The sequence below is a fragment of the Triticum urartu genome, chromosome 2A (assembly GCF_056163025.1).
Source record: "Triticum urartu cultivar PI428250 chromosome 2A, HENAU_Tu73, whole genome shotgun sequence".
In the NCBI taxonomy this organism is placed as follows: Eukaryota; Viridiplantae; Streptophyta; class Magnoliopsida; order Poales; family Poaceae; genus Triticum; species Triticum urartu.
Genome location: NC_141874.1, coordinates 614889254 through 614910053, shown reverse-complemented (window position 1 = coordinate 614910053; position 20800 = coordinate 614889254). Strand labels below are relative to the sequence as shown.

At 44.0% G+C, this 20800-nt stretch overlaps 2 protein-coding genes across 4 annotated transcripts; both read left to right on the top strand.

Moving 5' to 3' along the window:
• The first annotated feature begins 299 nt into the window (after nt 1–299).
• LOC125539208 (BRCT domain-containing protein At4g02110) lies at nt 300–5772 on the top strand. The gene is made up of 10 exons (XM_048702582.2): nt 300–466; nt 574–663; nt 749–853; nt 972–1076; nt 1581–1665; nt 2149–2215; nt 2302–2349; nt 2603–4618; nt 4755–4971; nt 5074–5772. The coding sequence occupies exons 1-10, from the start codon at nt 404–406 to the stop codon at nt 5491–5493; spliced, it is 3216 nt and encodes a 1071-aa protein (XP_048558539.1). The 5' UTR covers nt 300–403; the 3' UTR covers nt 5494–5772.
• Nucleotides 5773–10592: 4820 nt separating this feature from the next.
• Nucleotides 10593–16582, top strand: LOC125539207 (kinesin-like protein KIN-7F). Of its 3 annotated transcripts, none has more exons than XM_048702580.2 (14): nt 10593–10904; nt 11524–11799; nt 12374–12463; nt 12553–12653; nt 12737–12850; nt 12934–13015; nt 13098–13165; nt 13263–13328; nt 13418–13542; nt 13659–13986; nt 14346–14453; nt 14611–15447; nt 15558–15874; nt 15948–16582. In XM_048702580.2, exons 2-14 carry the CDS (start codon nt 11562–11564, stop codon nt 16270–16272), a joined length of 2799 nt encoding a protein of 932 aa, XP_048558537.1. In that variant the 5' UTR covers nt 10593–10904; nt 11524–11561; the 3' UTR covers nt 16273–16582. The 3 variants fall into 3 exon arrangements, with proteins under 3 accessions (XP_048558537.1, XP_048558538.1, XP_048558536.1); XM_048702581.2 differs by lacking the exon at nt 10593–10904 and adding an exon at nt 11042–11401; XM_048702579.2 differs by lacking the exon at nt 10593–10904 and having other exon boundaries at nt 11408–11799.
• The last annotated feature ends 4218 nt before the right edge of the window (nt 16583–20800 follow it).

The following is a 20800-nucleotide window of genomic DNA, read 5'->3' as shown; positions in this document are numbered from 1 at the left end:
TGTCAAATGCTAAGAGTGATATATTTTTTTTGCCACGGAATGACAATTGTGATAATTGTCAAAAACTAAGGGTGAGAAAAATGAAATGTCAAAATCTAGAGTGGCATAAGAAAAACTAGCAAAATCTAGAGTGGCAAAAACAACATTTTCCTTTTTTTAAATAAGATAAAATTGCCTTGGGCCTGTGATCTCGATTCCCGAGGGCACCGTACGTTTTTAAATTTCAAATTTCAAATGTCGTTCGGTAGGCCAGGTGGGGCACTTCACAAGTGCAAAGGGCCAAGTGCGGTGGACTCGAATCACATTCCCACTCCCCATTCCTCCTCCGGTCCTCCCCTACCCCAAAACCCAATCACCGCTCCCCGAAGCCCCTCCCTCCGGTCCGACCAAACCCCTCGCCGCCATGCGCCTCTTCGCCGGCGTCCGCTTCGCCCTCCTCGGCTTCGATCCCGTCTCCGACGCGCAGGTTCCGCCACCTCCCTCACCGATTCGTTTCGATTCCGTCTCGGTTCGATCGATTTGGCTTGGCCCCGTCTCCTTCTCGTCACGCGCTCTTGGATGCTGGCTCCGCAGTACCGGTCGGAGATGGTACGGCACGGCGGCGCCGACGCGGGGGGCGCGCAGGAGGGATGCACCCACCTAGTCGTCAGCGGACTCGTCTACGTGAGTTGTGCTGGACATGGAATTCGAATCCCTTCCTCCGTGCTTCACTGCTTCGTGTTTAAACCAAGCCCGATTCGAAATGCAGGATGACCCGGTGTGTGTGGCGGCGCGGGAGCACGGGACGAAGGTCGTGACTGGGCTGTGGGTGGACGACTGCTTTGATCTCGGAGCCATGGCTGACGCCGATCATGTCGGTTCTCGTTTTCCAGTTTCTGTCTTATTTTCAGCAACCTTAGCGAGTCGTGCTTTTCCCACTCTGTACAAGGACTCCTCTGCTGATTAGCTTGGCGAGTTTTTCGATCTCGCAGGTACTGTACAGGCCAGTGAGAGATTTGGAAGGCATACCGGGTGCTGAATCGCTCTGCATTTGCTTGACGGGCTACCAAAGACAGAACGGGCGTGAAGCCATAGTGGTAATGCTCACTATCAGTTCAGTTATCACTTATCAGGCTTCCTAGTGTAGAGGTCCAAGACTGACTGTTGCTAGATGCAGCCATACGATGCACTACACAGTGAATATGAACAAGGCTTGTTCTGATTGGGTCATTTGCTGTGACTGTTTTTGGTTGACAGGACTGGTATTACTTTTAGGTGTGCTGAAGTTTTTCCCCCTTGCTTGGAGAGCTTGTGGCTATGATTTCACCACTTATCCACTTCTTTCGCTGTGTGATTAGTTGAACTGCTAAATCATACCAACACAAAGCATGTTCCAAGTTAATGTTTCTGCTAGTGGCATAGACTCAGTCAGTAAGATATGCAAGTTGATCCACATGCAGCAGTTGTGTAATACATTTTGAATCCTTTGATGTACAAAGATAGTTCATCTTTACCTCGCAATCAATCTGAAGACTTCATTTTATTTTTTCCTCGATTTCTCATCACAAATCTCTTCACTACTCATTCACTGTCAAATGTAGAAAATGGTTAATATGATGGGAGCGCGGTTCTCCAAGCCTTTGACAGCAAAAAGGGTCACCCATCTCATCTGCTACCAATTCGAAGGCATGTTCTTTCCTTAATAGTGTTGCATACAAGTACTTAATAGTTTACATTGCACTGACTGAACTTGTGGTATCATTAGTATTCATCTTTTTGTTAACGTTGCATTAGCATGCATTCCATTTTGATAACTTTTTTATTTGATCTTGTTGTTTCTGTTACAGAATTTTGAATTGCTGTATAAGTTGGAATATTAGCAGCTATCTCCATTTCTGTATATAGGGGTCAACGTAGTGATTTTTCTGAGATATTGATAGTTAAATGCACACAGTTCAGGATTTTGATTTCCCCTTATCTTTAGTTTGGGTTAGTCTTGTGCCTGTCTCAGATATGAGTTCAATAATGCATATCATATCATATCATATCATGCCTCTGACCAGTCTCTTGAAAATTAGGATCCTTTTTTTTCTGCTCGTGCATTCAGTTTGTTCCACTACCCTTTCACACCTTCAATGTCATTCGCTACTTTTTCCCAAACTGTGCCAGGTGAGAAGTACGAGCTTGCTAAAATGGTGAAGATTAATATTATTAATCACCAGTGGTTGGAAGATTGGTATGTATTTAATCATTGTACCTAAAAGGCTATTGCATCTTCTCATTATTGTATTTGCTGAAATGCTGTATATGTTTTTGCTACAGCTTAAAGGCATGGGACATTCTTCCTGTTGATAATTATACTGCCAGAAGGTACAATTATCTATCACCTTGCATTTGATATTACCTTTTAGCTTTTGGGTGTATAATTCTAATCGGTCAACCTCACTACCCTTTTCTTGAGCGAGTCAACCCCAGTATCATGTTCACGATGCCTGGTTGATTGTTTGTTCATTACAGTTTATGTAAATACATAATAATCTGGTTGGTTGATTGCTCATTACAGTTTATGTAAATATGTAATATGTAATGCATCAAATCTCATTTTGTGTATTCATATATTCAGTGGTTGGGAATTGGAGATAATGGAGGCAGAAGCTAAAGATTCTGAAGATGAATCACAAAGTGCTGATAGAGGCTCGTCAGATAGCAGAGGCATTGCCAGAAGCATCCTTGCTACAGAGATTGCAACGCCCATTCATGGTCCTTCTGTCTTCTCTGGCAATGCAGAGGTTCCTGCAGGAACACACGTGGGTGCTTCGCAACAGATCAGGGAAGTGAAAGATGCAAGTGAATGGTCAGTTGATGTCATGGCTGACACACTGAGCACTCCAAACACAAATGTTGTGACAATTTCTGCTGATCCTGATGCCCATGCACATGCATCACAAGCTGATAGAGTTGAAGTTGTAGCTGCAGACTCAGAACATGACAAGTTGGTTTCTCATAAAACCTTTGAAGCAGGCCCTGAGGAGATCCCAATTACTGCAGTCCCTGGTGAATATGGAGTATTTTCTCAGAAAGTATCAACTTCGCAACAGATTAAGGAAGTGGAAGATGCAAGTGAAAGGTCACTTGACGTCATGGCTGACATACTGAGCACTCCTAACACAAATTCTGTGACAATTTCTGCTGATCCTGATGCCCATGCACCCATCCACAGTCCTACTGTCTTCACTGGCAATGCAGATGCAGTGGCTCCTGCAGGACGATGCTTGGAGACTTCACAGCAGATTAGGGAAGTTGAAGATGTAAGTAAAAGGCCACTTGATGACAGAGCTGACAGACTAAGTACTCCAAACACAAATGTTGTGACAATTTCTGCTGATCCTGATGCCCATGCACATGCATCACAAGCTGATAGAGTTGAAGTTGTAGCTGCAGACTCAGAACATGACAAGTTGGTTTCTCGTGCAACCTTCCAAGCAGGCCCTAAGGAGATCCCAATTACTGCAGTCCCTGGTGAATATGGAGTATTTCCCCAGAAAGTATCAACTTCTAGTGTGAGAAATCCTGCTGCCAAGAGGTCACAGAGTCCTGAGGATGAAACGGCTGTTGTATCTGTACATAGTAGCTGTGACTTTGCTGCTTCCAAGTCCAAGCATGGTAAAGTTCTTTCCAATGGCAGTGTCGAAGCAGATCTTGAAAAGACCTGTAGCCTGAGTGCTGCTGAAAGCACAACATTCGTGCCTGAAGAAATCTTGAGCAGAGCAAGGAACGCAGTTGCTAAGAGCCCACTCAGTTCCAACAGTGAGATGAATGATGCGATAGTAGTTTGCAAGACGAAGCCTGCTAATATGAATATGGAGGAAAACCCTACAACCGGCGCATGCCCAACTGCTGGTAAAACCAAAAGAGTATCTTTCGATTTGAGTTTTCGTGAGGCGGTGAACACAGAAAGTTCCACTTCAAAGGTTTCAAGCAGTGCAAGTGCAGACAACCCTGAAACATGTAGCCCTATTCCTCTTAGTGTCCTGAAGCCCCGGCGCAAGGTAGTTGCCAAGAGGAGGGGAGCATCTTCTTTCCAGAAAGGGAGATCTGGCAGTGAGGCTTGCAGAACAGTTAGTATCTCATTTGAAGCATCAAAGTTGCCTGCAGAGAGTTCCACAAATGCTGGCATGGTGACAGTGTACAAGGGTCTCGATAATGCTGATGAAGCCTGGGAAGATAGGCAAGAAGATTTGCAAAGCTCTAAACCTAGAAGCAGGAAGAGACAGAAAACTGACCATAACAAGGAAAACATACCAGCCAATACTCGTCTTGCTCCTAAATCAAAACGTGGGAAAAAGCGTGTGAGTTCTGAATGTGTCAAAATAGCAGTAGAGAACAACGAATCTGTGATTGATGACCGCAGTATGACAGGGGGGAATGATGATGGATCCTCGGCCGTGTGGGAACCAGAACCTACATGGTTTATTTTAAGTGGGCATCGCCTATTGAGGAAGCAGTGCAGGTCGATACTTCTGCGCCTGAAGGGAAGAGTTTGCAGTCATTCACACCATTGGTTTTTCCAAGCGACACATTTTATCACCCCTGAGCTCCGCAGAACTGAAAAATTCTTTGCAGCTGCTGCAGCGGGGAGGTAAAATCCTTCGTTCACTCCAGTAGTAGACTAGTAGTAATATTTACCATCCAGAATTATTTAGCATTGTTGTTTCCACATACACATGGAACAGAACTGAATGAATGTTTGTTGGTTTTCGGAAAATAAAAAACAGGTGGATACTGAAGCCTGAGTACCTGTTTGCTTGCGATGAGGCTGGCAAGCTAGTGGACGCAGAATCATTTGAGTGGCACGGTGATGGCCTTAACGACAACCAGACGATAAGCCTGAACGCTCCGAGGAAATGGCGGCACCTGAAGCAGCGCACCGGCCATGGCGCCTTGCACGGGATGCGGATCATCATATATGGAGAGTGCATTTCCCCATCACGGGTATGTAATGAGAACATTTGATACTACCATTTCTCCGCGTGTTTTTGTAACCACTGTTGATCTGTAAGCCGGCGTGCTCCCCCTGTCTTAACAAACATGCAGGACACCCTGAGGCGCGCGGTGCGAGCCGGCGACGGCACGGTCCTGGCCACCGCCCCGCCGTACACGCGGTTCCTGAAGCTGGGCGCGATCAGCTTCGCGGTGGTGGCCGCGGGCACGCCGAGCAGCAACGCGTGGGTGCAGGAGTTCAAGAGCCACGGCATCCCGTGCGTGAGCCCGAGCTATCTGGTGGACTACGTGTGCAAGCCGGGCCACCTGGAGCAGCACAAGCACGTCCTCTTCGGCATGGAGGACCTGGCCAACGAGTCCCTGCGGAAGCTGCTGTCGTCGGCCCAGGAGCAGGAGGGAGGCGACGCTGAGCAGAGCTGCGGCTCCGGCGCGATGGTGGTGGTGCACGAGTCAGAAGGCCCGATCTCGTACGTGGCCGCCGGAGACGCGGCGGAGATGGCCTCAGCCTCCTGACTGGTCACGGTACTTGGGGGTGCGACTGATAATTATGCGACTGTTTGTTTTAACGGGATAATTATGCGACTGATAATCCGCAAAAATAAACAAATTATGCGACTGATGTAGCGTCAAATGGTAGACACCTTGGGTACTGTCAGAGTGAAGCCGAATGGCGAGGAGGTTTTGTGAGAGCTATTTGACCGTTTCGTGTTAGGAATGTTTTGGAATTTATATTTACGGCTACGCTAAATATCAGTCGATTGATATTTGGCGAAGTCTCGGTCGATGACAATATCAGTCGACTGATATTTGGCGAAGTCTCGGTCGATGACAATCCGTGTGGACGTGTAAGTTGGCTCGAATCAGCTCTTTTCTTTGTCGCTGCATGGGCCGGTGGAGATGAGAGAGCGTTTCTTTTATTTTTCTTCTGGGCCTTGTTCCCTTTGCTGTGCAGCCCAACTTCCCCGAGTGTGTTTTTTTAGTTATTTTTGTCAGCCTACAAGAAAAGTACTTCGTCTTGTTTCTTTTTCTCGCCCTACACAAGTGAGTTTTGCCTGTAGGAGAGGAAGTCACGGTGGCTTCTCTTTTTCCCAAAAGAAATTTTCATTTTCATTTTTCTTTTGTTCTTTACCTTTTTCTTCTTTTTATTGTTTTACTTTTCGTTTACTTTTTATAAGTCTTTAACTTTTTTAATTTATTTTTACTTATTATTTGCTTATCCCGTATCATTTTTTTGTTTTGTTTATTTAATTTAATTTTTCCTTTTGTCCTTGCTTATTAATGTTGTGTTTTATTCTATTTGATTTTAGCATATTTTCCAAATTTCTAGCAGCCCTATTTTAGCAACGAAATTTCCTACCAATTTTTTGTTAATCATTTTCAGTTGCACATCCATCAGATGCTTTGTAAGTATATGTTGGTTGCGATAGTTTCAATTTTATTACCTGGATTGCTAAAATTTAGTCGATTGAGTTTAACCGAAGTCCCGGTACACATATATGGCCGTTAGATCACTGTTTTCGTAAGATTCATGCAGCTCTGCTTGTCTAGTGTTACCCCGACTTGTTTAGTGCCCGCTTCTTCTTTCTTTACTTTTCTCGTGTTCAGTATTGATGCGCGATGTGCTGGTTGTGAGAGGCGTTTTTCATTGTTTTTGTTGGACTTTTCAATTGCCATGTACACACCATATCTACCGCGGAGTACTTGTCTCAGGGGAGGGGGTCTTCATCCCTCGGGGTTCTTCAGTTGCATTTTTTTCTTCTATTTTCCCCTCTTTTATGCCAGATCTTTATTTGTGGATTTATTTATGTATGCATTTTGATTTTTTATGCTTGCATAAGGTAGGAAATGCTTTTTCTTCGATGACTAGGGATTTTCGAACCATGTAGACATAAATGTTAGTGGGTATGTTGGTTGTTAGCGGGTTTTTAAACCATGACTTTTGTTTTGTATAGGACCAACATTTTCATTTTTTTTCTTGTTTATGCGTAAAAGAATATTAGCATATATTTTTTTCTTGCACCGGCCGCAAGTGCATGTCTTCTAACCCGACCGCAACTGAACTTTTTTGTTATGTCAAAGGGGGCGCCGGGAGAGGGGCGGACAAGTTGCAAGCCCGACAACAGCCCCGCAACTGCATGTCCCCGACATGGTTGCAACTCGACTTTTGTTTTGTTAGAGGGGACGCCGGGAGAGGGGGCGGGCCAGTTGCAATCCCGACAACAGCCCCGCAACTGCATGTTCCCCCAACATGGTTGCAACTCGACTTTTGTTTTGTCGGAGGGGGCGGGCCAGTTGTAAGCCCGACAACAGCACCGGAACTGCAAGTGCCGCACCCCGACCGCAACTGCATGTCCCTCAACATGGTTGCAACTCTACTTTTGTTTTGTCAGAGGGGTCGCCGGGAGAGGGGGCGGACCAGTTGCAAGCTCGACAACAACCCCGTAACTGCATGTCCCCCAACATGGTTGCAACTCGATTTTTGTTTTGTCGGAGGGGGCGTCGGGGGAGGGGCCGGCCACTTGCAAGCCCGACAACACCCCCGCAACTGCAAGTGCTGCACCCGACCGCAACTGCATGTCCCCCAACATGGTTGCAACTCGACTTTTGTTTTGTCGGAGGGGGTGCCGGGAGAGGGGGTGGGCCAGTTGCAAGCCCGACAACAGCCCCGCAACTGTAAGTGCCGCATTCGACCGCAACTGCATGTCTTTTAACCCGACTACAACTGGACTTTTTTGTGCTGTCAGAGGGGATGCCATGAGAGGGGGCATGTCAGTTGCAAACTCGACAACAGCCCCGCAACTGCAAGCGCCGCACCCGACCGTAACTGCATGTCCCCCAACATGGTTGCAACTAGACCTTTGTTTTGTTGGAGGGGGCGGCGGGAGAGGGAGTGGGCCAGTTGCATGTCCGACACTAGAAATACAACTGCAAGTGTCACACCTAGGCCTACAATTGCAAATGTCATCTCGGACTACACCTGCATGTTGCCCTGATGCCTGCTGATTAAGACTTATTTAAATCTCAACCGACTGGACCGTATCCACACCCCATTATCTACTTTGTTTTTCTTATTTAATATATTTTTATTTTTATTTTTCTGTTTCTCTAGAAAGAGGTGTTTTGATTTTTTTAAACGTGACACACCAATCTAGTTGCACCTCTGCATCGCATGTGTAACTGAATATGATTGGCTCTCTTATTTTGTTAGTAGTACCATTGTCAATTTGTTGATGATAGCAAAATTACAAATAGATGAGACCCAATCTAAGAAAAAATGCAAGGTAAAACCATCATTAAATAATGCTAAACATTTTTCTAATTTCATGATGAATATTTTTAAACAATATTATACATTTTCTAATGGCACTCTAATTTTTTTTAAATACATGATTAATATTTGTGAAAATGCATGAACATATTTCTTAAAACAATATCATGACTAATGCTTACATTTTCTAGAAGCAAAAATAGTATAAATAAGAATGAAAGGAGAAAAATGAAAAGTAAAACTGGACAAAATTGATAGTAACTGCATGTTAAATTTTTTTGCATGAACAACAAGCTAATACATCCGGCCGGTGCACCACACGTAGTAATGGAGCAGCAGCACGGAACAAAAATACAGCCCAATCTCTGGCCCAACTCAGCTCAAAAACACACAAAGCAAAGACAAACAGGGCAGCCCAAAAAGCAACCAGAGGTGACATGGTATGGGCTGGACAATAAAGCAGAAAGAAAAACAGGTGACGTCAGTCGACTGAGACTTCGCGAAGTCTCGATCGACTGAGACCTAAACAAACCCTTATATTTAATGTCACACATCATTGCTACTCAGTGGTCGCACTGTCATACTGGCCGCCTAAGCTTAAGGAAGCAGTTTTCTGTACGCAAAGCAGATGCGTACTTTCTCCGTCCAAAAATATTTGTCCTGAAAATGAATAAAATGGTTGTATTTAGAGAGAAGTGCATATTACACCCCTCAACTCTAGCCCTAATTTAATATACATCCCCCAACTCCAATACCGTCTACTTTACAACCCTCAACTCTCAAAACCGGCCAGAACTCAACCCTCGCCTACCCGTTGACCGGTTTTGACCCAGTTGATTTTTTACCTATTGACTTGCTGAACAGTAACTAAAAAAATTCAGATTTTTTTTGTTTTTTCAATGGTGAACAGTAAATTGAAAAAAAGTTGGAAATAAAAGTCAACAAACAGTTGCGATTTTTTAACGGGTGATTAGTAAATTCAAGAAAATACTAAATTTTTGAAAAAAATCTGAATTATTTTTGCATGGACGATTTTCAGTGCGTGGTGTCCGCGCCAATTTTCAACTTGTTTGGACACTTGAGTTTATTTTTATTTAAAACTTTTCTGAATTTACTGTTCACCCGGTTAAAAGAATGATTTTTTTAAAAAAAATTATTCCTTTTGAATTTACTGTTCACCTAGTCAACTGGGTCAAAACCGGTCAACAGGGAGGGGAGGGTTGAATTCCAGCTGGTTTTGAGAGTTGGGGGGGGGGGGTTGTAAACTAGACGGTATTGAAGTTGGGGGGTGTATATTAGACTAGGGCTAGAATTGAGGGGTGTAATATGCATTTCTCTCTTGTATTTATAATTAAAATAAGTCTACATATATTCATTTTTAGGGCAAGTATTTTCCGATGGATGGAGTACTAGTTAGAGAATGACAGTACTATCATTTTTCTTCTAAAGTTAAGTTGTCAAGTGGTGCCAACTGTTACCTAGCGGTACTACTACGACCGGGTCTCGGCCTATCGGGACAGGACCATCCTCCTCCTCATTGGAAAAGGCATTTGGCCAGCGGTGAGTGCAACTTTACACGGCGCAGTGACTGACACGCCAGAAGGTGGACGCGACCACTCAACGTATCACTCATTTTGCTACCAGAAGGGAACAGACACCGCACGCACACTATTCTCTGAAAACAACCAGGGGCAAAATGATTCACAGCAGCTCGTGGATTTGATACCGTGAGTAGTGTAACAGACATAGCAGCTAGGTCGGCAAGACAAGAGGCCATCTGAATGAGTGAGGCAGACACAAGTGGTTGCATTGCATGGCTAAACGAGTGACACTCACTCACTCCCCTACCGATCGATCGAGTAGAAGCTAAGTAAGCTTTGGGAAAAGCCCCGACAATCAACAAGACCGGCGTTTGCTTGCTTTGGCACCAAGGCATTGGAGTAGCTCCCTGCCCTGTCGCATCGAGATGAATCTTCACCCTTTTCTGCAGAGTCTCGTAACAGTCATGCATCCTATGCCATTATAAAAAAGGTTAAATTACCTAATCTAATCCAGTAGCAGTGCTTTTCAAGGCTGTAAGGCTGCGCAAAGAGCCAAAGACGGGTTCTCAAAAAAAAAGAGCCAAAGATGGGGAGGGCCTTCGCGCAAAAATGGAGGCACAGAGAAAGTAAAAAAGTAAAGTAAAATTAAATAAAAAAGAAAAAGGCAGCCAAAAGGGGGTGGGGACAAAGGAAGCAATCGGCGGCCTCCTCCCCCTCTGGCGGGCCGGGTCGATTCCCGTGTGTGAAAAAGAAAGAAAAAAAACTAGTACTAGCGGAGGGAAGGGGCAAAAAGGAAAGCAACCGTCGTCTACGATAACCCCCCGAAACGGCCAGCCAGTCCAGATCGTGGTGAAGGGAGAGGTGGAGTGGAGGTGGTGCCGTGCTGCCGTTCCGTTCCGTTCCGTCCCGCGGTGGCCGCCAGTCCAGTTCACTGCCGCTGCTCCCGCGAGCCGCGAAACCACCTCGCTCCTCTCGTGGCCTCCGATTCTGCCTCGCAACACAGGCGAACTCCCCAGCGCAGCCATGGCGGCCGCCGAGGCCAGACCCTGCTCCGTGCCGGCGGGCGCCGCGGGCCACCTGGCCCCTTCGGCGGCGAGCGTCTGCCTGTAGGCCCGGTAAATCCCCCGCCATTATTTACCCCCTTCCCTGTCCCTGTCGCCTGAGCATTACATATTTACGTACGGACACAGTACAGGCCGGCAGGTCGCCGCTAGTTAATTTCCTCCCGTCAGCGGCGCGATCTCGCATTCTCGCTTAACGAGGCCTCTCCCCGGGTAGTTGAGCCAAATCGCCATGTGATCCGGGCGCGGCGTGGGTATCTCCGTCGGTGGGGCGATAGAATATGTCTGCAGGAGCGTCCTAGGGAAGCAGGCAGCAGGGCAGGGCGGTCAACATCGGCGCGAGTAGCTGCTGCTGCTGCCAGTCGGTGCTAGATTTGGCCCGATCATTAGTGCGGTTTCACTGTGCCAGGCGACGCCCTAACCACCACCGCCCGTCCGAATCACCCGCGGCCGGGGGATTAGGAATGCTTGCGCTCTCCTCCACCTACTGGGCCAACTACTCAACGCTCCTGCCCGGCTGCCCCCCGCCACAACTCGCAGGAGCAGGACAGGTTCCTTGATGGGTTCCCCCTCTGCTGCTTCCAATTATTCCGCATTCATGTGCTCCGCCCCATTTGTTTTCTCTTGCCTAGCGTGATAGATAATTAATGGTGTTATGGACTTATGGTTGCAGATGGTGTAGGGAAGGGGAGACAGAGAGTGAGTAGTGAGATGGGGGCGATTGGGGGCGACGAGATGGCGCAGTGGGATAATGCGGACGGAGGCGAGGTGGCCAATGGCGCCGCCGGGAAGCTGGAGAAGATACTGGTTTCGGTGAGGCTCAGGCCGCTCAGCGACAAGGAGGTTGCGCGCGGGGATCCGTCCGAGTGGGAGTGCATCAGCGACACCACCGTCATCGCCCGGAGCGCCTTCCCCGACCGGCCAACGGCTCCGACTGCCTACTCCTTTGGTTGGTGCATCGTCCCCCCTGATCTTTTCGCTCACATCAAAGCTGTGCTGTGCATGTTTTTCTTTGTCTTTAGTTCATTACTTCTGCTGTTTCTGTTATCATAGGCCCCATAATTATTATTATACTGTATCTCACTAGCGTTTTAGAAGCTGTACATTTGTATATTGGTTTAAACTGATTAGAATGTCGAATACATGTCTGGACTCTGGAGTACCAATTACAGATGATAGGTAAATTTTTACTGTATAGTATGGATATATTTTTGTTACTGGCAACCGAAACTCCTCGATTAACCTCATTACTGCTCATGTTCTGACAGGAGCAACTTGGAGAATGGTTCTTTAGGTTAATGGGAGCTACTTATCATTAAAAAAACTCACCTGGAACTGAAATGTTCAGATTCTGTACAAATCAAACCTATTAATTTTAGTTTGTGATGAGTTTCATCATATAATCACCGGGACTTTAGCTCGTTTCTTCCACAATAGGGCTCTGCACAAACTTTACTCACTTTCAGATGTGATATTATGTGTATCTCCTTTGAGACTTTAACCAAAACTCTATCCAATTACAGACAGGGTATTCCGTTCTGACTGCGATACCAAAGAAGTGTACGAGCAAGGGGCCAAGGAGGTTGCCCTCTCTGTAGTTAGTGGCATCAACTGTTAAGTGCAGACATTCTGGCTATTTTTCTCCTATCTGCTTTAATCAAAGCGACGGTCTCACTGAATAATTTGCTTTTGTCTGCAACAGCTAGTATCTTTGCATATGGTCAAACAAGTAGTGGGAAGACATACACCATGACCGGAATAACGGAATGTACAGTATCAGATATTTATGATTACATTGGCCGGGTAATTAAACACCTTTCATATGGTCACAGTTTTGGTCCGAATCTGTAACCATTGGTCTGAAATATGCTCAACATCTTTTGCAGCACGAGGAGAGAGCATTCGTGTTGAAATTCTCAGCGATCGAAATATATAACGAAGTTGTAAGGGATCTTCTTAGTTCAGAAAACACTTCTCTTAGACTTTGGGATGACGCAGAGGTCAGGACACTCCTACTCGTTTTTGTTCTCTATAAATCCTCTTCCCCTGCATTACTAATGGCTTGATACTGTATGTTCTACAGAAGGGAACTTATGTAGAGAACCTTAAAGAGGTGATATTGAGGGACTGGAACCATCTCAAGGAACTTATTTCTGTGTGTGAAGGTGGGATGTTGTTTGTATTAGCTTACCAATTTATAAGTGGTGATTACTCTCATCTCATTTGTGCAATGTGTGCTTGTACCAGCTCAAAGGAGAACCGGAGAGACATACTTAAACGAAAACAGCTCCAGATCGCATCAAATCCTTAAATTGGTTTGTCTACTACTTTGTTGCATGTAAAAAGGAAGGATTCAGTATATTTTGTGTTACAGAAGGTCACCATTCCTGATTTGTTTATCTATTGTTTCAGACTATCGAAAGTTCTGCTCGTGAATTCTTGGGTAAGGACAAGTCAACGACACTTGCGGCTAGTGTGGTAAGAACTAAGCACAAAGATTTACTTTTTGGTAATATTTATTTTTTTACATACGAAGAAGTGACAGCATCTTTTGTTGTCATGTGCAGAACTTTGTTGATTTGGCAGGAAGTGAACGTGCATCTCAGGCACTGTCAGCTGGTGCTAGGCTGAAGGAAGGTTGTCATATTAATAGAAGTTTACTTACCCTGGGAACTGTCATTCGTAAACTAAGGTTACATCCCTAATTCAATATTCTGCAGTGTTGAGTTTCAATGGAAAGTTTCTCTTGGTTAAAAAAATCCTGTTCTAGCTTCCATTTATATTATTTACTTGGTTTCACCTATGCAGCAAGGTAAGAAATGGACACATACCATATCGGGATTCAAAGCTCACACGCATATTACAACCTTCTCTTGGAGGTAATGCAAGGACTGCAATCATTTGCACAATGAGCCCAGCCCGAAGCTACATGGAGCAATCAAGAAATACCCTGCTATTTGCAAGTTGTGCAAAGGAAGTAGTTACAAATGCACAGGTTAATGTAGTCATGTCTGATAAAGCCCTAGTTAAGCATTTACAAAGGGAACTTGCTAGGTTGGAGAGTGAACTGCGATGTCCAGCTACCTATTCCAGTCTAGAATCATTGGTGAGGGAAAAAGATAACCACATCCGGAAGGTAAATGTTACTTCTGACATTTGTGTTGGTTTCTTCTTTTTGTACATTATAGGAAACAGATCTTACCTTTTGCCAGTTTTAAACACAAGTCGCAGAGCTTACTGTTTTTCCATGAAAATTATAACACACAGAAAAGACGAACATGTACATGTGTAAACTTTTTCAAAATATTTTGACAATTTTTTTTCTCACTTGGGAACATGTGCTCCCGGGTGCAAAACCTTGAATTAGAGATCCTATAGTAAACCACTGTTTTATGTATGTTGCATGCATTTTTTGCCATGCCAATTACCTTAAAATGCCCAAATACACCTTCCTTCTTGTGATGGTGTAGAAGTTTAATAGACCCTTCCTTGCAGATGGAGAAAGAAATTAAGGAATTGAAGGCACAGCGTGATCTGGCTCAATCTAGGCTGCAGGATCTGCTCCAGGTTGTTGGAGATAACCATGTTTCAAAGCGTCCCCTGGTACATGCACTTTCTTACTTCCTACTGTGCTACATTCTCTGTTGCTAAATGTAAGACGTTTTGGCAGTTCGAACAGAGGTAGTACTAGTAGTTAACTAGTCTTTCTGGTTGTGTCAAAACGATTAAAGTGTTTGCTTTCTCTCTTATGTACATGTAGGCTTCTGGAAGGAACTTTACCTTCGATGTGCCCCAGCCATGTGAAGATCAGATATCAACAACCGAATCATCAGAAGTAGTTGACAATGTCCAAAATTTCAGGTTCCAAGGACGCCATGCAGCACAGAGGGAAGTTGGGTCTCAACAGTCTGAAAATAATGTGCAGTTTGCTACCCCATTGAGTTATTCAGTCAGCAGTCCTCCATTCAGTGGGATGCCCCCAACCACTAGCAGAGATGACGTTTCTCAGATATCAAATGAGGATTCAGATGATGTTTGCAAAGAAGTACGGTGCATAGAGACCAATGAAACAGAAGGAAAAAATGGTCTGGACTCGTCAGCTATCGGGAGCAATATCTTGCAAGATTCGAATGTGGGTGCTAGTACACATGGAAACGATGATGTATCTACTGTTACCCTGGAGCAACATCTAGAGACTGTCAGAAAACCTTTTGCCAATCTTGTCGAAGATCTAGGGTCTTCAACACGAAACCCATCTAGCTCTAGAGGAATTGTGAGAAGCAGGAGCTGTAGGTCTCTGATGGGCTCTACTCTGTTTGAAGACCTGGAGAAGGATGACTGCACACCACCGAGCAGAAGATTCATGGACTTCCCCGGGAGACCTGAAGGGGGTCAAAGAAGGGGCTCTGCACTGAACTTTGATGCAGAGAGTGAAACTTTGTCACGGGCAGGGTCAATGCTTTCTGAAATTACTACTACGAGGGGTGGACCCAAGGCAAATGGTTCTGTGGCAGGTGACACAGAATTTACCGGCATAGGTGAATTTGTTGCTGAACTGAAAGAAATGGCTCAGTATCAGAAGCAACTCGGTGGTCAGGTGTGGAACTATTTACTTGTCTTTGCAATGTTATTATTATTCTATCAGTACAGCACATTGGGGTAATATATTGTGCAAATTTTGAATACCATTTTTTTAATGTTTTTCAGTATGTTAACGGAGAAATAGCAGAAGGAACCGTCAGGAGCGTTGGATTAGATCCAATCATGGATGCCTTGCAATCACCTTCGCGATGGCCACTGGAATTTGAGAGAAAACAGCAAGAGATCATTGACCTTTGGCATGCATGCTATGCTTCATTGGTTCACAGAACCTACTTTTTCTTGTTGTTTAAAGGAGATCCAGCCGACTCCATTTACATGGAAGTGGAGATAAGGAGGCTATCTTTCCTTAAAGATACCTATGCCAATGGTGGTATGGAAAGCAAAGTCGTGGCTGGTAGCCTGAACACTTCTCTGGTTTCAAGGTAAGTCACATTTCTCACTTGTCTGCATTACAACACTTGAATTCCTCCTGACGGAAACTACTCCGATATGTAGTGCCAGGAAGTTGCAACGTGAGAGGGAGATGCTCTGCAGGCAAATGCAGAAGCGGCTCTCGATTGAGGAAAGAGAGAGCATGTACACCAAATGGGGAGTTTCGCTGTCCTCCAAAAGGAGAAGGCTTCAGGTGGCACGTCGCCTTTGGACCGAAACCAAAAACCTCGAGCATGTCAGGGAGAGCGCTTCCCTTGTCGCCCGATTGATCGGCCTCCTAGAGCCAGGAAAGGCACTGAGGGAGATGTTTGGGCTAAGCTTTGCGCCACAGCAGTTCAGCCGACGATCCCACAATAGCTGGAGATATGGCCGTTCTTCTCTGGACTGATTGCGACATGCGAATGAACACGAGGTTTTCATTGTTCCCTTGTTGGATATACAGAATTATATAGGAGCATAGCATTGGCGGTTGTAGCTTATATAGGCCCTTCAGTGTGTTTTCTGTATGATATTGTAAAATGCATCGACCCTACTCAATCTTACACCATCAAGTTCGATTGGGAAGCTCTGTCTACTGAACTGGGGTCAAATATGCAACACTTCTGTAAGCTGTGTTCGTCTGTTTCCAAAGAGATCCAAGGTTATGTATGTGCAACTTGTGGAAGAAACATTCAACTGGATAGCTTTCAATCTTTACACTTTGTTACAGCTCTCGGCAAGAAGTACAATCTTTACACTTTTGTCTGAGCAATACATCTCTAGAGTCCATCAATTACATACAGCCCTCAACAAGATGCCGAGCCAACGATAACGAGGGCTACTGCCTAGATTGGAGGTGACATCAGCGTGACCGAGCTGAGAACCAGCCGAGGATGGGACATCTCGGTGAGGAATCAAACGGCGCTCGGGTCACCGTCTTCACCATGGCGACGAGGAAGTCCTCGAGCCCGCACGGGATGGCGACCACCTTCCCCTCGACGCCGTCCTCCTTCTTGGCCTTGGCCATCAGCGACGCGAAGTGCTTGCTGCGTAGGTGCGATGCCGGCAGCTCGAACTCGTGGTGGCTGTACCCCGGCGGCTCCACCCGCACCTTCACGTGCCGCTCCGGCTTCTGCGTCGTCTTGCCGTTGAAGAGCCCCATGGCGTCGCTCGGCGGCGGCGTGCGGGCTCCGGCGAGACGGATCTAGGTCTCCAATCAGAAAATCTAGCAAAGTGGTTGTGGACTTGCGGTGATGCGATCGGTGCTGTATATTATGGGAACCTCGGCACGGTATCGGTTTGGCGGGATTCCGAGCGGTCAACGAGAGTCTGAAACTCTGAATACGATTAAAACTAGTGATTGCGGCGGCTTACGAGGGGCGAGTGGTAGGGCAGCCTCGCCTTAGCAGCACGAGACTGGCCCGGCCCATCTTGCGGGGAGCCATAGCCTCGTCCTTTTCTGTTTTTGCTTTTACGTTTTTTTGATTTTTTACTTTTCTTTGAACTTTCAAATATTATACATGTTTCCTACTACCAGTGGTAATTACAAAAACACTCTACATCAAACATTTGAAAAATGTTAATCTAGCATTTAAAAAATGTTTAATGTGTATAGAAAACTGCTTTCCATGTGTACGAAAGAATGCATACAATGTATATGAAAAAAGTTGATCATGTATTCAAAAAATGTTAATCAATCATTTGAACAAACTGTTAATCAAGTATTTGAAAAATGTTAATAAAGCATTTGAAAACTGTTAAATATGTACATAGAAAGGTTTGTCATATATACAAAAATATACACAAAACAAATCCAATATGTATGAAAAATGTTCACAAAGTATTTAAGAAAGCCTAAACATGTATAAAACATATTCCTGGTGTATACAAAAAATGTAAAAAATACATTAAATAAATGTAGAGATCGAAAAACATATTTTTTATTTTTTATTTAAGAAATGTTAAATATGTACACAATTTTTTTTACGTACATGAAAAATGTACATCGTGTGTCAAGATATGTTTGTTACCATTAAAAAAATATTCACAGTGTATTTAAAAATGTTGACCATGTATTATAAAAATATTAATATTTTAACTGAAAAATGTTAAACATGTAGTAAAAATGTATTTGAAAGATATATACCAATATAAGTTTTAAAAAATGTTAATCACGTATTTGAAACATGTAAAAGTGTATATAAAATATATTTATAATGTAGAAAAAAATGTTGGACATGTACTAAAAAAGTTGACATGTGTTGGACAAAAAAGAAACAGGTGAAAACAACAAAGAAATAAAGAAAAACGAAGAAGCCGAATAAAAACCATATAGAAAAAAACAAAGAAAACGAAAAAAAATGAAAAATGGAAAAGAGAAGAAAATCAATGCAAAATAATGGGAACATAGATAACCAAGAAAGAAACAAAGGAAAATGAAGAAAAGGAAAAAAACAGTAAGGACCAAGAAAGGCCTTAAGCAAAACAAAAAGAAAAACAGAAAGAAAGAAATCCATTGAAAATAGTGAAAGAAATGAAGAAAACCGGTGTTAACCAAAGAAAAAAAAAACAAAAAACAAAGAAAGGAAACAAGAAAAAACCAAAATATGAAAACAAGGAAAAAACATAGAAAAAACCATTCAAAAAAGAATAGGAAACAAAAGAGAAAACGAGAAAACCCGAGAAAGAAACAAAAAATCGAAATATATGAAGAATAAAGAAAAATAAAAAACCCATGACGAAACAAAGAAAACCTAAAGAAAAAAAAGAACCAAGAAAGGGAAAAACAAAGAAAACCGAAGGGAATGAGCTAATCGGTCGCGAGTGAGCGAGCGAGCCAAGCAGCATCTCAGTTTCAATTTTTTCCTTTCCGGGAGACGACTTGTGATAAGCAAGTCAGCCATGCCTTAAAGAAGTAGTTTTTTTGACAGGTGACTAGGGATTTATTCAAAGTTCAAAGCAAGAGGAATACAAATAATATCAGGAAGATCCCCTAGGCACCTTAGCCAGCGCATGGGCTTCAAAGTTAGCCCCCTGATGCTCGAAACGGAAGGAAACATCATCAAACTCCTTCCTTCTCTCAGTGATTTCATGCAACACCAGAGCGTAGTGCGTCGACGCACCCTTGTCTATATTGCAAACAACTTCCATGCAGTCCGTTGCAATTGTTATACGTGAGAGACTTAGGTCTTTTGCTAGTGCCAGAGCTTCATTGCATGCTTGAACTTCTAAACTCGCAACATCAACAAGACCATCATGGACAAGAGCTGAGGCCCCCAAATAATGACCATCCTTATCCTTGCAAAGGGCTGCTGGTGCACCCACATTACTCTCACGAGATATACCACTGTCAACATTAATTTTTTACTTTATTGCCATCCGGGCCAATCCAAGTCTGTATTCTTGGCCATGCAACAGTACTCAGCTAGGCATCACTATTCTTCTTCTCACTAGCAATCTCCAAGTCTTGTAGATATCTAGTGACAAAATTGTTGGAAATATGACCTAGAGACAACAATATTTGTATTATTATATTTTCTTATTTACAATTATAGAGTTTATATTATATGCTATAACTGCTATCATCCTGGAATATGTGATTCAGTGAAAAACTCATATGCACGTGTGGAAAGATAAACGGTTAAATAAAAGGTTCCTAGTCTTGCTTTTGGGACTAGCTCAAGTGTTGTTGGTGATCACGTTATCCTGATTTTAGGATATCATTAAGTGTAATGATAGTTCAAAAACAACGTTGCGCCGAGAATATCACATTGTGGGTAATATCTTTTCTTCAGAATGCGAGCGCCGAGAGATTCCGAGTCTATAATAGCCTCCAAGCTTGTCGAGCCAATAGAGCAAGGTTAAAAAGTTCAATGTCCCGGAAGCCCACCCCCTCCCCCCTAAACTTGGGCTTGCACATAGTCTTCCACAAGACCCATGCTGTCTTCCGTTCACCTTACCCCACCAAATTTTTTGCAAGAGACCATTAATGTGCTCACACAGACCCCTTGGTAATTTGAAACATGCCATGGAATATGTCCGTATAGATTGTGCAAGTGACTTAATCAACTGCTCTTTCCCACCTGCAGAAATATACTTCTCCATCCATCCTTGAACATGCTTCCAAATTCTATCCTTCAAATATCTGAAGCACCCTTCTTTTGACTTCCCAACATCTATGGGCAAGCCTGGGTATTTCTCTGACAAAGATTCATTATGTACACCAAGCACATCCTTGACTTCATTCCTTAGGGCCTCTGGGACCCCTTTGCTGAAGTAAATTGAGGACTTATCTGTGTTTATATGCTGACCTGAAGCATCCCAATATTTTTTCAAAATATCCCGAACTTGAATTGCACTCATACTGTTGGCTTCAAAAAATAATAAGCCTTGAGCACACCCATTCCCTGAGCCTTGAGCATACAAGAAAGTCCCTCTACCGCCAGTAGAAACAAATAAGGGGAGATAGGGCCCCCCTGCCAAACTTCTCAAGAAGAGGTGGGAGTAGAGAAACGACCGCGAGCGAGCGAACAATATGGGCTTGCCCGGTACTATAGTGTGAAGGAGAATCCTTCATGCGAGAGCTCGTTTCATCTCGCATGAAACGAGATATAGGCCTCGCGCCTTACGAGCCCTCGGCTCTTCAGGCGCCCAAAAGGTCATGGGCGCTCGCTAGGCTCGTTCGTGGGATGTGGCCAAATTCCTCTCCGCCCTCTCGCTCGCTCGCCAGGTTCCTCGGGTTTTTTTGGTTCGTAATTTCTTATTGTACTGACTTGGCCATTGGTTTTTATATAGATTAAAATTATTTGTGCAATTAATTTTTTTTAAATCTAAGGATTCTAAAAACCATTCAATATATTTTTTGGATAACCGGATGACCATTCACCATCGAAAATAAAAAAAATCCTAAATTTTAGAAACAATTCAATATTTGGGGA

What these genes read in the sequence shown, in the direction of transcription:
- LOC125539207 (XM_048702579.2), top strand. Translation starts at nt 11,514, where the DNA reads ATGGTTGCAGATGGTGTAGGGAAGGGGAGACAGAGAGTGAGTAGTGAG. An exon ending in TGTAGTTAGTGGCATCAACT is followed by an intron (nt 12,464 to 12,552) that starts GTTAAGTGCAGA and finishes TGTCTGCAACAG; the next exon opens with CTAGTATCTTTGCATATGGT. An exon ending in ACTTATTTCTGTGTGTGAAG is followed by an intron (nt 13,016 to 13,097) that starts GTGGGATGTTGT and finishes TGCTTGTACCAG; the next exon opens with CTCAAAGGAGAACCGGAGAG.
- LOC125539208 (XM_048702582.2), top strand. Translation starts at nt 404, where the DNA reads ATGCGCCTCTTCGCCGGCGTCCGCTTCGCCCTCCTCGGCTTCGATCCC. An exon ending in CACCAGTGGTTGGAAGATTG is followed by an intron (nt 2,216 to 2,301) that starts GTATGTATTTAA and finishes TTTTTGCTACAG; the next exon opens with CTTAAAGGCATGGGACATTC. An exon ending in GCAGCTGCTGCAGCGGGGAG is followed by an intron (nt 4,619 to 4,754) that starts GTAAAATCCTTC and finishes AATAAAAAACAG; the next exon opens with GTGGATACTGAAGCCTGAGT.